The 18,188-nt window shown below is 43.5% G+C and overlaps 1 protein-coding gene across 1 annotated transcript in view; it reads right to left on the reverse strand.

The window, feature by feature from the left end:
* Positions 1-459: 459 nt before the first annotated feature.
* Positions 460-18,188, reverse strand: part of SPATA13 (spermatogenesis associated 13) — a 118,347-nt gene continuing 100,618 nt past the window's right edge. Inside the window, exons 9-12 of the mRNA XM_012558438.2 lie at positions 16,525-16,654; positions 14,335-14,707; positions 8,150-8,224; positions 460-4,841 (exon numbers count right to left, since the gene is read on the reverse strand). Of these exons, the coding sequence (XP_012413892.1) occupies positions 4,666-4,841; positions 8,150-8,224; positions 14,335-14,707; positions 16,525-16,654 (754 nt within the window). The 3' untranslated portion in view covers positions 460-4,665. The remainder of the gene's footprint in view (positions 4,842-8,149; positions 8,225-14,334; positions 14,708-16,524; positions 16,655-18,188) is intronic.

Genomic DNA, 18,188 nt, shown 5'->3' on the forward strand with positions numbered 1-18,188 from the left:
GGCCACTAGCAGATCTCCCTAAGGGTTTGGAAGGCCACCAATCCTGTCCAGGGAGTCCAGGCCAGCTATTGTGAAGTAAAAGGTACATATACAAGGCATGTTCTGTTCATCTACCTTCCATCATCAGTAGCAAAAGGTGTGCTACAAAATAGAACTTCTCTTCAGGTTTTGGTTACATAGGTCTTCAGTGTATCCAGCCAGTCTTATCCCACCATCTACCAACTCTAGTGATTTCTAAGTGGGTCCTTCCTCGTGGTTGCTCTCAGAGTCTTCTTTCTCCCACACCTCTCCAGTGGTGTGATCCAGCTCATTAGTGGATAAATTGTTCCTGAAAAGGCGGCCACCAATGCAAGTGCGGGGAATGATCTGTAAATCCCAGAAAGTCTCAGGGCACCCACTCCACATTTTTTTTCAATGTATCTGTTTTATTTTAATGCTCAAATGCAGTGCTAGAACCAGTTTGGCAAATTAATTTTAATGTATAGATACAAAACAACAAATATAGTTTCACATCATTTATAAGAAATCATTCAAATAACATTGTAAATAATTTTTTTACAAAAAAACTTCATTCAACAAAATACATATCAAGTCACAGCAATTGTGTACACCATACTTCAGCCGTCAAGAGTTCATCAGTTTTGAAGCTGTCACTTGACTGACACAGATTAACATCATCTTGAGGTTGATGAGTTAAAACTAAACAAAGAAGTTACCAAAAGCCTTGCCGAGCAGGTAACAATAGATGTTAATATTTACAAAATACACCAATTATTAAATTACAGAATCAGTTAGAAGGAAAAAACACAAGTGTCAATGCCTATGAAATAATTAAAGGCAAGAATGAAAAGTGAGTGGTGAAGTGAAGTAAATTTGTGTCAGTTTTTGTTTTTTAAATACCAGCTGGTTTCCACATATTTTTTCCAAAGGTTTTTGAACTCCGCCTTTTGCATCCTGTAAACAATAGCATTTGCCAAGAGAAGTTTTAATAGAGAGTTATTTGTAGGTTAAGCTCATTCCAGGGACAACCTTGTTTCCTAGCAGTTCATCCAGAAGTTGATTTGTGTTCCAGCATCACTGGGCCGTAAGTCATCGAAGGCCACTTACTCATACTCGTTGGCACTATCCTGGGAGGGACACATCTATGTTTCTCCTCCTCCTCTACAAAATAATATGGCCATTCTGCTCCCTCTAACTCCAGGTAACCAGGCTGTTCTAGTCTGGCTAGGTTATTAATTTGTATTAAGGATTAGCAGCAGTACGGGCATGTAGAAATTTCCAGCTGGTAAAATGCTGATCACATGGCTTCTACAAACAATTTCTATTGTGAACACAATTTGAAATTAAATGCACTTTTGCTTTGTCTGTAGACAATAGCAATGAAGGATTTCCTTAACAGGCCTGGAGTCAGTTTTTGTCTGAATTAGGAATGAAAAGGCACAACAAAACACAGAAATACTATGGAGATGGGGTGACACATTTTCAACTACACAATGGTATCTACCCGGGGGAGGGGGCGGGGGCGAGGTCAGATCTACTGGAACCAACTCTCTCGATCCAGCTCTCTCGACAGTACTCTAGGAAAGTCAGGGCAAATTGCTGCGATCCTGTTTCTACTTTGCAGGCCAAAGACAAAGATTGCTGTTTTTCCAGGATTTTACAAATATTTTATAATTGCTTACAATCTTCTGCAGGGTTGTCATATATTTTAAGTATGGTCAAAATTTAGAAGCTTGCTTTTGACCAAAGGCCATTTTAACCATTTTTTCAACAGAGTTTGCAAATTCTGAAACATGAATGAATGGAAGAATAGCTGAAATTCATCAAAATGTTATGTCATCTTTCTCCCTCTGCAATATTATATAATGTAGGGTTAAAGACAGAGAAAAATGAAGACAAACAGAGAGAGATTTTACAACGAAGTACATAATCCACATAAGAGGCTCTTTGTTTTTTCTCGCTTTTTCTGTCCAAGTGAAACACATGACTTTCAAGAAGGGAGTTTGGCAAACCTGAAATCTGAATACTTGAGCCTTTTATTCTTTGTAGCACTCAGGCATTCGGAAATAAAACGCAAGCTAGACATACAGGCGTAAAGAGGCCAAAGGATATTTTCTTCTTATAAAAAGATTTTAGCATCCTAAAGGATGCCAAGGATCCTACCTACATCCTAGAAGCCTAAGTAGGATCTACTCAGAACAAATATTTGATTGAGTGACTTTCAAACTGTACAACACCTACTGGGGCAACCCCAGGACGTAGTAAGAACATGTCCTGGTGCTTCTCCATTAGGAAGCCCGGGGAGATAGAGGTGGGAATCAGAAGTTAGGGCTCAGATGGGAAATAAATTAGGAATGGTCACAAAACTGAAAGCATTTCTTCACCATCAACCTGTATATTAGTAAAAAGAAGCCCTTTGAGTGGTTCTTCACATTAATTGAGTCCTCAATGAAAACGTAACATAAGCCAATGATTCTTTACTTCCTTAAAGCAATTCTCTTATGTAACATAAAAACAAACAAAATTGCAAAACTGCTGTACACAAAAACAACTCTATTTAGCACAGAGCCCCTGCTGAGTCATCCAGAAACATCATATTAGGTACAGTTCTCAAAACATATCATTACATAATAAAACCTGCGAAAGCCGGAACTTGTGTAAGCCTGTCAGAGAAGGAAAACTCAAATATTTTCCACTAAAACGAGCAATAGAAAAGTGGTAAGACCGCACCCTGTCAAAGACAGAAAACTTGTGAGACACAGAAAAACAAGGCAGCCCTGTCATGTTCACTGTACTTTATTAATGAAAAGTTGCATTATATAAATGCAACTCAAATTGACACGTCTATTCAAAAAAAGACACACACAGACACACACACAGCCACAGCACCTCCTGGGAATCTTTCACACAGAATTCTAGCAACTTCTAACTCAGGACACACGGCTTTGTTAGTCATAGAGGTCACAACTTCTCAGTGATGCTGCCTATTTAAATAAGCAAGCAAAAGTAGCCTAAGAGGATGGTCAGCAAATAAGACTTCATGAACAACTGTTACATAATGCTCTAAAGGCCCACCACAGGGGTCTGGGATTATGTCTTCTTATGCACACTGGTCACCTCCCTTCAAGAATTGCTCCAATAAGGGGGGAGAGGGAGAACAGAGGAGCCACACGCTGGAGACTTAGATTACACATTTGTCTTTGCCATTATACATGTGTTTATTCTCAAGCATGTACCTACTAGAAAAAGGAACTTTCCAAGCATACAGTTACTTTTTGTAGCGTACAAAAGAGAACTTCTCAAATAGAAATCCATAAATTTTGTCTTCCCTCCTGTCCAGTGCACCGAGTCAATTACAACGCCATCTATCTTGTAGAGCCTGTCTTCTCCAGGTATTCAAAAAAAAAAAAAAATATTTTCATCAAAATTTACAATATAGACAAAGAGGAGGAGATTACAGGTATCAGCCAGTGTGGCCTCTGTTAAAAAAGACTGCCATCTCTGAGTCTCGATACTTTGTTATGGTCTCTTTTCATCTGTTGACATGCAAATAATGGCACAGGTGTGCACTACTAGTTTGGGTTTATGCAACAAAGTCAGTTCCAAATCCCAGGGCAGGATCTGTGGCTTCGTTCATGCTTCCTCAGTGGAATGTTTAAGTGTTTTTGTACTTTCATTTGTGAAATGGTATAAACAACTGACGGAAGAAGTGTGCCAATGCTCTTCAAGCAGGCTTTACAGTCTTGTGTATTTTCATATTCAATTTATCATAAAAATCAAAATAAATGGGTTTTTCTATTGCAACAGGTATTTTTGAATGGTAGTCTCTTAGGCGACGACAAGACATGATTTCTGCTTGTAGGACTACATAATACACACCAGCAGGAGAGTACCTGAATGAGAAGCACAGCTTCACCCCTCCCTTGCAAAGAACAGTACCTTTGGAATGCTAAAGTCATTCTGCACTGCAGATCTTGCTGCCAAGTGATGAATAAATCATGTTTTTGCTTTTCCTAGCCTGTAGGAAGAGGAACCTTGTAAGATGAAGTATGCATTACCACTTGGCAACTATGTGGATTTAGACGACCCCAGGGAACACTGCGGCCATCTCCAAGCAGCCATAAGGCCCCTACTATACCATGGCAGAGAGTAACAGCTCTCCTTCCAGGTCTCCCCAAATGTGTGCTGGCAAGAGGCAGCATCGGACCAGCCCCATCCCGATGGATCCCTACAGAACCACATGCACATGAGACCCTCTCATTACACTCCTCAGGAACTGAGGGGCAGCTCTGAGTGCTCTAGAGCTGCAGCCTGGCCTGGGTCAGAAATGGATGCGCTCACCATCAGCCACACCACTGCAGCCGGCCAACTCGGCACCCACTTCAGAGCGTGTTCTGGTCCCCAAGTCCCCGCCGTGTCACAGCAGGCCACGGAGGGTTCTCGTGAGTGTGAAAGCTGTGCACCATGACCTTTTCCTCCCTTCCAAGAAGGCAGCTGGGGTTCTGGCGACTGAAGGCGAGTCAGAATCTTCCTCTCCTTCTTTGATTCCCCAAAAAGAAGTTTCTGGCACTGGGCCCAAGAGGCGCTCCTTGGATTTAGCACGGCAAAGACGACAATGGCTCTCCTCTTCACAGTCAGCTCCGTGGAGGCGCAGCCATCCCGCCTTCATTTCTTGAAAGGGGTGAGCTTGTTAAAGGTGTGCCAGAAAAGTGAAGGCTTCCGCTTGGGCTCAGCCAGGGCGAAGACCTGCTGCTGCGGAAGGCTGGTGGGCACGGTGATGTGGCGCTGGTGGATGGGGAGGAAGCTCTGGTGGGGCGGCGGCACAGGGCGCCCACTATAGCCTGGGCCAGGAGGGGAGGAAACAGAATACGCACGGAAGGTCAGTGACTAACCAAGAACAAGGAAGAGTTGTTGGTTAATTCTTAATTCAAATGAACCAAAAGTACGTTTACTGGCTATCATTTAAGAAACACTTATTATGTTCATATACTGTGTGTGAAAACAGCCCTAGTGGCACAGTGGTTAAGTGCTCAGCTGCTAACCAAAAGGTTGGCAGTTCAAACTCAACATGGAAGAAAGATGTGGGAGTCTGCTTTCGTAAAGATTACAGCTTTGGAAACCCTGTGGAGCATGGGGTACTGTGTTGAGCTTTACATACTTTATCCCATTTATCCTCACAGAAACTCTTCAGAGAAGGTACTATTAGCTCAATCAGACGATTGGACAGAGACGAAAACTGAAACCCAGACAGGTCATTTAAATCACCTAAGGTTACACAGTGGGGACAATGGTGGTTCAGTGGTAGAATTCTAGCCTACTATGCTGTAGACACAGGTTTGATTTCCAGCCAACGCACCTCATGTGCAGCCACTGCTTGTCTGTCAGTGGAGGCTTGTCTGTTGTGATGATGCTGAACGATTTCAGCGGAGCTTCCAGACTAAGATGGACTAGGAAGAAAGGCTTGGAGATTTACTTCCAAAAATTAGTCAATGAAAACCCTACAGATCCCAACGATCTGATCCACAACCAGTCATGGGGATGGGACTCAATGGCAGCTCACAACAAGTGGCATAGAAGTAAGTAGCAGAATTAGAACTGGACAGCTAGTTGGAATGAGAAGCAATAAAATGCTTTAAGTGGAAGCATGAAGCTCGTACTGCTTCGGCCCAAATCCTACCCTGCTGCCTCCTAGTTGTGTAAATTTGAGGAAATGATCTAACGTCCCTGTCCCTTAGTTCCCTAATCTCTAAAATGGGATGACAGCATCTACGGGAACATTAGGGGAATTAAACGAGTTATTGTAAGTTAAGGTGTAAACTCTGCCCTGATGCCTGGTGTGTGTTCTGAAAATGTTTGCTCTCATTACTAAGTTGACTCCACTAGGCATTCTACCTAATTAATTGCTTTAATAAAGATAGTTTCATTAGAATAGGCATTTTAAATCTGTGCAGATATAATTAAAAAGGTTTACTAAAATTAGCTACAAGATCAAAAGGAAACTGTGTAAGTCAGCATGATGTAATGAAAGAGTATCGTGTCTGCTTTTGGAAGCAAACAGGACTTCGTTCAGAACTCATCCCTGTGCCCTTGACTTCCTTTAAGATTTTCCTTATTTTACAGGGCTATACCCATTGCCGTAGAGCTGATTCTGACTCATGGCAGGCAACACCCTGTGTTACAGAGTAGAACTGCTTCATACGGTTTTCTTGGCTGTAATCTTTATGGAAGCAGATTGCCAGGCCTTTCTTCTGTAGTGCCACTGAGTGGGTTTGAACTGTCAACTTTTAGGTTAGCAGATGAATGCAAACCGTTTATGCCACCCAGGGACCTCTTACAGGGTTGTGTTGTTGTTATCAGTTGTCACTGAGTTGATTCTAACTCATGGTGATCCCAAGCGGGCAGAGCAGAACTGCACTCCATAGGGTTTTCAAGGCTGTGCCCTTTAGAAGCAGATTAGCAGGCCTTACTTCCGAGGTGCCTCTGGGTGGGTCTGAGCTGCCAACCTTTAGGTTAGTCGTCCAGCACTTAAGTGTCTGCAACACCCAGGGGCTCCTCCCAGGGCTATGTTGTTGCTGGGTGCCGTCAAGTCATTTTCAACTCAGAACGGCCTGAAGTGAAAAAGTAGAGCTGCCCCAGAGGGTTTTCTTGGCTGCAATCTTCTAAGGAAGCAGATTGCCAGGACTTTCTTATGCAGTGTTGGGTGGAATGGCTAGGTGGTTTTGAACCACCAACCTTTTGGTTAGCAGCCAAGCACTTAACCGTTTGCATCACCAAGGTTCCTTTTCAGGGCTGTAACTAAAGCAAAACCCATTACTGTCCAGTCAATTCCAACTCATAGCGATCCTATACGACAAAGCAGAACTGCGCTATAGGGTTTTAAGGCTGCAAATCTTCACAGGAGCAGATTGTCACAACTTTCTCGTGTGGAGCAGAGTGGTTGGTGGATTCCAACTGTCAACCTTTTCATTAGCAACCGAATACTAAACCATTGTGCCACCAGGGCTCCCTTACAGGGCTATTGGGTGGGGGGTAAGTAACATGACATATGTCAAGTGCCTGACACACAGCAACTGCCCATTAGCATTTGTGCCATTCTTCAGGTGCCTTGTTGCCATGTGAGTGACTGAAACTAACAAATTCTAACAAACGGATATTTACTAGTTGCTGGCCATGAAAAGTAGGAATGCAAAAAAAAAAAAAAAAGAAAGGAATAAAGCAGGCTCCTCTGCCTTGAAGATGTTTATACTTAGTTGGGGGGAACCTGCATGTGAGCCAGGAGCAGGGAGATACTAAGTGTTGATGTGGCTCAGTCCAGGGCTTAGTTGGTTTTTGCTTTTGCATTTTCAGTTAGGAAAATACTAAGTAGGATAAATCCTATTGGATTAGAGTAGAAAGTCAATCTAAATAAAGTTCCTAAGATGACAACGTATATTTTTGGAATTAAAAAAAATCCTTATTATGTAATTCCTGTTGGGCTAGCTAATTTGTATTACCTGCATGGTGGAAAATTGCATATTAGAACCCCTGGGTATGTGACCTGGGCATCCTTTTTTTCTTTAAAATAATAGCTCCTGGGTAATTCTCATGTGAATCCAGGGTGGAGAATCACTGTGCTACATTAGCTAGAGTGTCTTCTTTTCGTTTAAGTCATTGCTTGATGTACTGAATTTTTAGCTTTTTTCTTAAATAGGCTGAAGTCTCACCTACAGCTGACAAAAGGTTTGGGGTTGGAGATTTCCTACTCAACATGCCCAAAAAGGTGCAAGAGACCTTCGTTTGCCTGTAGACTGTGAACTGCAATAGCCTGATGGATAATACCATACCTCCCTCAGAAGGGTGAGGAGCAGGGAAGTTGTCAGTAGGATGGGAAATCTGGAAGCTTTTTGGTACCACTTCAAGAAACATTTCACTGCTTCTTGAAAAGTTATAAAACACCAAGACATTTTATATATCCATATTCAAATGTAAGTAAACATTGATTCACATTCAAGACCAAATACAGATTGTATTATTTTGGATCTATTGTTCTGCATTTTATCCATACTCTTCTTTGCTTAGAGTTGGTCATTGGCATTGGCATTTCCCCCTCGTTTTAATTCCAATACTGATACACATTAAGGAGGTGAATGAAACCTTCTCAAAACCTTACCTTTTGACTTTCCATGTCCTGCCCTTTGAGCATTTAACATGGCGAGTTTCTTTTGATTTTCTGAAATTTCCATTCCTAGATTTAAAAACAAATGTGACACATATTCAAAACAAATGAAAACATATCACAATAAAACTTGCACCCAAACTCATCTCACTCCTAAGGTATCCACCATAACCCCAAGCAAAGAGCTTGATCCGCAAGGAAACCTAAGGGTGTGAAGAGGCTGGAAAAGGAGAAGTAGTAAGGAGGATGGTCACTGGGGTGGCCATGTAACTATCCTCCAAGCTAGGGCCTTTTTTTTTTTAAGTAGTATTTTGTTGTTTTTTCGGTGAAGGTCTACACAGCAGTTTAGGTTTCTGTTGAGTAATTTCTGCACGAGTTGTTCAGTGACATTGGTTACACTCTTCACAATGCGTGAACATTCTCATTATTTCCAATCTGGCTGTTTCATTTCCATTAATATAGTTTCCCTGCCCCCTTACATTCTCATCTTTGTTTTAAAGTAATTGTTGACCGTTTGATCTCATATAGGTGATTTTTCATTGTACTTTAGATGAAGGTTTACAGAACAAACTAGTTTCTCATTAAACAGTTAGTACACATATTGTTTTATAACACTGGTTAACAACCCCATGACATGTCAACACTCTCCCTTCTTGACCTTAGGTTTCCTATTACCAGCTTTCCTGTCCCCTCCTGCCTTGCAGTCCTTGTCCCTGGGCTGTTGTGTCCCATTAGTCTTGTTTTGTTTTATGGGGCTGTCTAATCTTTGGCTGAAGAGTGAACCTCAGGAGTGACTTCATTACTGAGCTAAAAGGGTGTCCGGGGGTCATACTCTCAGGGTTTCTCCAGTCTCTGTCAGGCCAGTAAGTCTTGTCTTTTTCTGTGAGTTAGAATTTTGTTCTACATTTTTCTCCAGCTCTGTCCGGGACCCTCTACTGTGATCCCTGTCAGAGCAGTCAGTGGTGGTAGCAAGGCACCATCTAGTTGCACTGGACTCAGTCTGGTAGAGGCTGTGGTAATTGTGGTCCATTAGTTCTTTGGACTAATCTTTCCCTTGTATCTTTAGTTTTCTTCATTCTCCCTTGCTCCCAAAGGGGTGAGACCAGTGGAATATCTTACATGGCTGCTCACAGGCTTTGAGGACCCCAGACGCTACCCACCAAGGTAGAATGCAGAACACTTTCTTTATAAACATGTTATGCCAATTGAGCTAGACGGTCCCCGAGACCATGGTCCCCATAGCCCTCAGTCCAGCAATTCGGTCCCTTGGGAAGTTTGGATGCATCTATGGAGTGTCCATGACCTTGCCTTGTACAAGCTGTGCTGGCTTCCCAGTATTGTGTACTGTCTTACCCTTTACCAAAGTTACCACTTATCATATAGATGATTTTTCAAGGAGCACAGTACTCACAAAATACTCTTTATCCTGTAAGCCAATCTGTTATTCAGCTATAAGCTGGCCTCGGGGGTTAGTTTCGGTTCCAGGTTTGAAGAGTATCTCAGGGCAATAGTCTCAGAGAGTCCTCCAGTCTCAACTGGTCCAGTACGTCTGGTTTTTTTTTTTAAAGGAATTTGAGGTTCTGTTCCACATTTTTCGCCCATTCTATCAGGGTCCGTCTATTGTAGCCCTGATTAGAATGGCCAGTAGTCAATCTCGGACATTTCTAACAGTGAAATTGGGTGCTGTTAGCAATTCTGGCCTACCAGTGCAAACCTAGACATTCTCCAGTGAATGCTGACAGAGGGTCACCCTAATTATAATCCTAAAGAATGAGGCCCTGAGAGGAGAGGACATGTCAAAGGGTCCACCTTTGTCTACCTCCCTGCAGCAAGAGCTGTGTGAGTCAGCAATTTTATCCTGAATGAAGGTGATACCTGAGTAGTGGGAACTAGATCTAATGTGTCCCCACTGTGTCTGGTGTGTGCCTTGAACATCCCCACACTATAAAGTTCTGCATTAGAGTGACAGTGTGAACATCCCCACACCGTTAGGCTCTGTAGTAGAGTGACAAGTGTCTGCATGCAGTGGGCAAGGTGGGTAGCAATGAGCGACACTGGACAATCTAGAGTGGAAACAAGCCCCTGCTCAGCACACACAATGCAAGGCCCCGCAAAGGACACAGAGAGGAACAGCCAAGGCTCCAGGGCCAGAGCCTGTGTTTGCAGAAAGACTTCCTCTGGGAGGTAGCACCAGTCATGCTGACGGGGCTCTGGGCTCTGGCGTGTCATGCCTGGAGTCCCCGGGTGGTGCAAACGGTCAACACATTTGGCTGCTAACCAAAAGGTTACAGTTCAAGTCTACCCAGAGATGCCTCGGAAGAAAGGCTTGACAATGTACTTCTGAAAAATCATTGAACACCTTGTGGAGCACAGTTCTACTCTGACATACATGGGGTCCCCATGAGTCAGAGTCGACTTGATGGCAACTGGTTTTTTGGTGTGGTACCTGCCTCGGCCTTGTATGCTGCTCAATCCCTCCCTGTGACACAGCCTCCGCCTCCTGCACACTTGGTCTCTGGGCTGCTCTCCTGGCCTGGACCCCTTGCCGTGCCTCAGCATCTTGTTCAGATATCATACACTGGTTCTTTGACTTCTCTTGGCCCCCGGCCCACACCAGCCTTTGAACTCATTCCTCCCATCCATCCTCAGCCTTTGGCCTGGCTCTCACACTCCTGGTTAATAGTGCCGCCACTCTGATTGCCCACACGTAGCACACCAAGACTTACACACATTCCCGGCAAGGCCCTGGGTCCTATTTTATTCCACACTCCCTCAGTTCACAGACTTAATGGCTCCGGCAGTGCAGCATTCATTCAAGTCTCCAGAGCACTGGCTCTAGGCAAACACTGCACTGCAAATAAACCAAAAAGCCAAACCCACTGCTAAAGAGTGGATTCCAACTCACAGCGACCCTATAGGACCGAGTAGAACAGCCCCATAGGGTGTCCAAGGCTGTAATCTTTACAGAAGCAGACTGTCACATCTTTCTCCCATGGAGCCGCTGGTGGTTAAAACCACTGATCTTTCAGTTATCAGCTGAGTGCTTAACCACTGTGCTACCAGGGCTCCTTGTACTGCAAATCAGGACCTATAAATTCAGGTCTCTCCTTTCTTCTACTGTTGAGGGGCAGAGCTCAGAAGTGTTCAGGGCCCCTGTCAGTTCTTCGTCAGGGAAAAAGGAAACCTTGCTGTTTATTAACGATTTCCGGTCCTATACTATCCAACATTCCACGACAACGTTACATGGCTGTCATTTTACATTTTAATCATTGTACTCTGCAAACATCTGGAGAATTCTCAGCATGACAGAGCGATTAGCCTTACAGAGTGGCCCAAGAATCAAAACCAACACCAATATATGCAAGTAGCTGGGGATTAGATTTTCTCTCAATATGAAGAACACTCTAACATTTAGAAGGAAGGGGCTACCTTGTGGGGGAGTGAGTTCCACATCATCAGAGCTGTTCAAGTGCAGGCTGATGTCTGATTGCTAAGGGTATTTCATCAGAGACTCATACTTTGTCCAGCGAGTTATTGTGACTGACTTGTAAACCCCTCCCAACTCTGACACACTGAGGGTCAGAGTAAAACCATGGCCAAACCCAGGCCAGCAGCTGCTTATGCTCATCATGGCGAGGGCAGTTTTCATTCTTGCTTTCATCTCAACAAAAGGCAGTTTGTCACTTCAGTTGGGGAGGGTGGAGAGGGTGGAGTAGGCCTTCTCCTCCACCCTGGACCACATAACATTTGAAGTTTGAGCTCCTCTGACTACAAGGAGGACTATCCTTCACTCTACCTCAGCTTTAAGGGCCCATGTGCCCGTGGTATTCTGGCTTCCAGTCAACAGTCTGTGCTGAAAACCGTAACGAGCTTGTGAAGCATTTTGACCTTGAACTTAGAGGCCATGAGTACTGCCATCATTGATACCAGGCACAGGAGTTTGAGTCTTATTAGGCTAATCAATATCACGAGGTCAGCAGAAGCTGGCAAGACAGAAACCAAGGAAGCCCAGAGGAACAACGGGCAGAACAGCACCATCAAAGTGGCAAATGAAGATGCATCACCTTATCTTTAACACATGATGCGTGGTGCTGAGCTTCATGGTGAGAGAGACAGGGAGAGATGCAGGGAGAGTTGTGGGGTCCGACTCTACTTGAGCAGCAAGGTAAAATCCACAGCAAACGCACAGTTGACATGGGAGCCTCAAGACTCATCAGAGATTCTACATGGAATCTAGATTTTTCTCAAGCAATTGAGGCTGGATAAATCCCTGAAACTGATGCCCTGAGATAATCTTTAAACCTTAAACCAAAAACATCCCCTAACGTCTTCTTTAAACCAAACAGTAAGGTAGCTTATTCAGTAAAGAAGGTTCGCCTTGAACATCATGCTCTTCTGAAGAACGATCTATATGGGATAAAATTGACAACAGCAATTAAAAGGTCAGACAGGAAGCTTAGGGGACAGTGAGTTTGTTAATAGGGAATGGACAATTTGGAAAGAGATAGCAAGAATGGTTGCACAACTTGAAGAATGTAATCAATGTCACTGAATTGTACATGTACAAACTATTGAATTGGTGTAATGTTTTGTTGAGTATACTTTCAACAACAACAACAAAAATAGGCCCACTCCTCACTTATCGACATGGTTAGGTTCCAAAAATCAGGTTGATATGTGAAAATTGGTGTTATGAGAAAATGGAAGACTTTTTGTTTCACACCATCCATTTGCCTTTTTTTTTTTTAATTAAAAAAATATCATCTTAGAAATAGTAATACTGATGTGCTCATCACTGTGACGAGTTCAGCTATGGATTATTCCCCTGTGGAGGAGGAGATGTGGAGGAGAGAAAGCTGGATAAAGCTGGGCTGTGTGAATGGAGGGCCCACAGCTTAACCACCTCACCTTCCTCCTGTGCCGAGTCAGAGCTTCCCTTGTGGAGCCACCTGCAGGGCTCCACTCCCACCCCTGCAAACCTTGCCTTTCACAATCCGGGAGTCTGCTCTGCCCTACGGGCCTGGAGAGTCACTGAGACTCGGGGCTTCCGCTGGGAGCCTGGCCACACACCCGCTCCCGGAAGGTGGAGCTTCAGGCCCAGTTCAACTCACTTTGCAATGTCATTAAACTCACATGCATTTCTTCCAAATGCTCTCTCAGAAGCCTCTTTCTTTCCTCCCTTCCCACCCCACCCACCCCATGGCAATTTTGAGCTGCAGGGCTTCAGGCCACATAGTAACTGGGAATCCAGAAGAGGCGCTATTGGCTGGGTGCTGTCTGCCACATCCGCCTGGAGGCTGTGGCCACAGAGGCCAGACACCTGCCGGCAAGAGGATGTGGGGGGTGTACGCAACATGGCCCAGCTTCCTAGAGGCTACCCAGAGACCCTCCTCGAGGGTGGGGGCGCTCGTCAGCCACTACAGCCGTGCCCACCACCTTGTTAATGTGCAAAATAGTCAGATTTTTCACTATTGTGGTAAATGGTAAATATGGGATGAAGAGATAGTCGGTAAGTGAGGAGTAAAAAACCAAAAACCCATTGCCAGTGAGTCGATTCCGACTCATAACGACCCTACAGGACAGCGTAGAACTACCCCATAGGGCTTCCAAGGAGCGCCTGGTGGATTCGAACTGCCGACCTTTTGGTTAGCAGCTGTTGCTCTTAACCACTGCGCCACCAGCTTTCCAAGTGAGGAGCAGGTGTAATAAAAAAAAGATTCATCTGTTATTTCTAATGGCTTCGGTAAAAGCCACCATAATGGGCTTCAGTCTCTGAGGTCACATGGACCTAGTTTTAAATACTGTTCAGCCACAGCATAAAAGTGGACCGTCTCCTTAAGCCTTACTTTCCTCATCTGTAAAGTGAGCATAATAATTAGTATCCACATCATAGGGTTTCGTAAGGATTGAATGAGACAAGCTAGGTAAGTGTGGAGCACAGTGCCAACCATGAGGTATAAATACTGAATAAACATTACCTGCAGTAACTATCTGTCATAGTCTGCCTTGTAAGCAAGCTGAGGAGTATTTAGGATTTGCCATTTCTTTTTCTTTCCCAATGGCGGGATTTGACCTCACGAGGGAGATCTTGGGGGAGAGCTGGCATGCAGGGCAGTAGAATAAGGCTAGAAAACAAAGGTAAAACTAGAACACTGTGCAGTGCCCACCATGCCGCTCACCCATCTCCTGGTCTTCCTGCACCCTTCGCCTCTCATCCGCACACGCCTGCAGCCACCGCACTTTGTCCTCATGCTTTTTGGCACAAAACAGGTGGACCTCGTCCATGTCCTGGCTGACGAGCTTGAAGGCGTTCTTCACACTGAGGTTGAAGTCACGGTCCCGCCCGTCCGGCAGGTCCACGAGCGCCATGGTGTCCATGTCCATCCGGCCTTTGTAGTAGAGCATATCCCTGCGCAGCAGGTCCTTCTTGCAGGACACCAACTGGTGGTCAAACAGGAAGAAAGTCCGCTGCTGGCTCTTGCCCTGCTTCGTGATTTTGGTCAGCTCTCCAGAATGGATCAATTCTGAACTCCGGTCCAAGATGTCCAGTCCCTAGAATGACAAAAACACATGAAAGCCCTTCCAATGCTGCCCCCTTTGGGCTTCCGTGATGTGGGGAGAGGTCCCTCGACACAGTCTTCCTCAACTTCCCTGACCCAGAGGGGCTCCCACTCCTGCCCCCAGTTCTCTGAACAACAGACCTCAAAGGCCATTTTATACCTCATTTTATTAATCTCCTTACCCATGAAATTCTGTTTCCCTACTGAGTGGGAAAACGTTACAAGCCCCTCTAGGTTATCTGAGGTATCTTCCTTATAGACAAGAAACCTCTGCTGAAAAGCATGCTGGATTAATGGAATCCAGTCAGGATTTGAATGGAGCCAGCTCAATCTGATCCTTCAGAACAAGGAAGCTTTGAGGAGGCTTTAAATGCATGGAACACAGTGCTAAATACACTTTGCTTTCTGAGTCAGGTATAGAGCAGCTCCCTGGAATAATAACTAGTGTAGGGTCATGGAAACAAAAGGCCAGACGACAAACTGCCAGCAAGGAATTAGTAAACTTCTGACAATAAATTATTCCCTCTATGCAAAATCAACAGGAAAAAAAAAAAAACTTTAAAAATATTTAGGTTGGATCTAGTCCAATGTAACTATACAGTATATTTGTTATGAAATTGGCCATTGCTTTATAAAATTTTATTCTCCTTTAATCCTGGTCACAGATAATCTTTTGGAGGAAAAAGGCTTTGATTACAAAATAGCTCTTCTATTTACTTGTGTAAAGCAATTCTATGCCTGAGATCCTTCATTTATAAAACGGAGGAATAGGACTCAATGATCTCCAAGGTTCCATCCAAGCTGTAAGAGTCTATGAGGCCTTAAAATGTTTCATTCCAGCTGTCACTGCTATAACCAACTTTAGGCAAAATCCAACTTCTCAGCAATCCATATTTTCTCAATCTTCTGGGAAAGTGAGTTCCATAGGGTAAAAGTGACAGATTAACGTGAGTGGGGTGAGCTTTGCTTGGTAAGAAAACAAGCCTTCAAGTTGTCAGTTTACTGTTCTTAATAGCAGTGGTAGAACATGGTAATTACCTTGGAAGGCAGACTCCTGAGGTTTGAATCTGGCTCTGCCACTTCCTAGCTGTGTGGTCTTGGACAAACTACTTATCCTTTCTGTGCTTCAGTTTCCCCATATGGTAAATGGGGGGGTTCTAACAGTCCCTACTTCACAGGGTTGCTCAGAGGATTAAATGAATTCATATATGTAAAGGGCTTAAACCAGTGCTAAACACATGGTAAACACAAGCGCTAGCTACTGCTGTTATTATTTTAATAAACAAAGTGTGCATAAATATGCATGTATATATGTGTATGTGTGTGTGTGTGAGTGTGTATATATATTTTTTCCACCCCACATTGTTGGACCATCATTATTGGCTTTAACAAGTGCTGTATTTGTGCCATTTTACATAATTCTCACAGCAGCCCTATGAGGTAGGTAATATTTTCCTCCCTATCTTATGAATGAAAAGACTAATCCTGCCCAGATCAACAATAGGCAGAGGGAGTTTGACTCCAGAGGCCATCCGTCTAACCACTCTACATAGTCCTGCATTTTAAATGCACTCTAGTTGCTCTCATGGGCTTACTCTCTAGCAAGACAGACAGTAAGCAATTAGTTAATTACATACACTCTTCAGATTGTGTTTCTTAGTGTGGGGAGGAGGGTACAGTAGGAAGCCAAGCAGATAAAGTGTCAATTGCAGAGTATTAAAGTATGTGCTCAGACTGAATCAGAGGTCAAGGAGGGAGTGAGCGGAGACGAGGTAAAATTGAGGGTAAGAGGGGTGGGCTCACGCGTACCTCCCAGCCCACAATGGACACCTGCCACCGGGCAATCTTGTCTATGCTCTCAAGCTTCCGCTTCCGCTCGTTGATCAAACAGGCGACATTCTTCATGGCCTCGTAGGCTGCCTTGATATTGTTGTAATCACTGCGAAATGGGAGGTTCATTTTAATCACATTGCATGCAACTCACAAGTGAGGAATGGCAAAATGATGCTCTCGAGCCTTGATTTGTACACCAAGCGTCTCGACAAACTAGCATTTAAGTAACAGCCATTGTTTCCTAGCTCTTGTTCCCCCATGAATAGGCTACAGTCTGCATAGGTTAAGAGAGCTGACTAAATGCAATTCCAAGTTCTTTGAAATAAGAATGTTTTCATTCATTTCCCAGAAATCACAGTGAATGAAAGAAAATGCCACAAGAAGTAAGTCTTAATCACAGTGACAATTAATTATTTTAATTAATAAAGAACCGTTTTTATGATTGTTTTGATTTTGAAATGACCAGTTCTGCTATGTCAAGTACTTTAAAAATCACTAGCCATTTTTAAGAGTAATTACTTGCTCTGAGTCATGTCTTTCATGGCACTCAGAAGACATGAGAGGACACAGAAGTCTCAAGTGGCTGATCATGTAAATGTAATACGGTATTTACTCACCAACAGAGCTTCATTTCTGGTGGTTTCCCTAAACCACACTCAAATCAAACTGAAATGGCTTCCCAACAGACTCTTGTTCTCAAGCCTTCTAAAACTGTAGACTGGAATTCTAACTGACACCCAGGCCAGTTCAATAGCTGAAATATGCTCAATAGCCGAAGGCTTTACATTCAAGTTTTACTCAGCATTAATCACTTGGGGTCATGTAAACAGTCATCCAGCTAGTGGGCTGAAGATTTTTTACTTTCTAGCACTTTCCTGTGGTGACAGAGCCATTGGATCTCAGTTGGACTGAATTAGAATCCTCCTGCACAGTCATGAAAAAAAGCCATGGAAGCAGATTCTATTGTCTAGTTGTCAAACACAATTACACTCAGATCCCAGCACATCCCTGGGCCTTTCCACACAAACCAGACCCTGCTGCAAAGACAAGCACTTCCCAGAATGAGCTGAAATCCCATTCATACTCAGGAGCAGAGAGAGAGCAAGAATAAAAAGGATACAAGGGGCTGCCGAAATAATGGTACCAACCCCCCAAAAGGCCTCCAGCAATGAAGAAAGGGTGCAAAATAATTATATTTTTTTCCTACAAGTTTTTCTGTACAATTCCAGAAAAGACGTATAGTGTAATGGTTTTGTTTTGTTTTATTTAAGACAAGAACATGGGCTTTTTGGTATTTCCTTTAAAATAATTTTTTAGAAAATAGATATAATCTACAATGGTAAGGTAAACCTAAAGCTCACAGTGAAAAATGCTCTTTAAAGAATTTACCTATTAAAGTGTGATGTGCGGCCTTCCCACCACAGCTTTTTTGCCTTGGAATTTAGTAAGAGGTCTGCCCATGTCTTTGGTTTTAAATTATCTTGTTTACTTTCTCTGGCTCCTTATCATGATGACTTTTATTCTTTTTTTTTTTCCTAACTTCTTCAAATTTATGGCTCTCTTGACTGCTATTTTTTCCAAACTTTTCTGATGTTTTCATTAGCAAAAAACAAATATACATATAATGATTTTCAAATATA

The sequence above is a fragment of the Trichechus manatus genome, unplaced genomic scaffold, assembly GCF_000243295.1.
Source record: "Trichechus manatus latirostris isolate Lorelei unplaced genomic scaffold, TriManLat1.0 scaffold00168, whole genome shotgun sequence".
Taxonomy (NCBI): domain Eukaryota; kingdom Metazoa; phylum Chordata; class Mammalia; order Sirenia; family Trichechidae; genus Trichechus; species Trichechus manatus.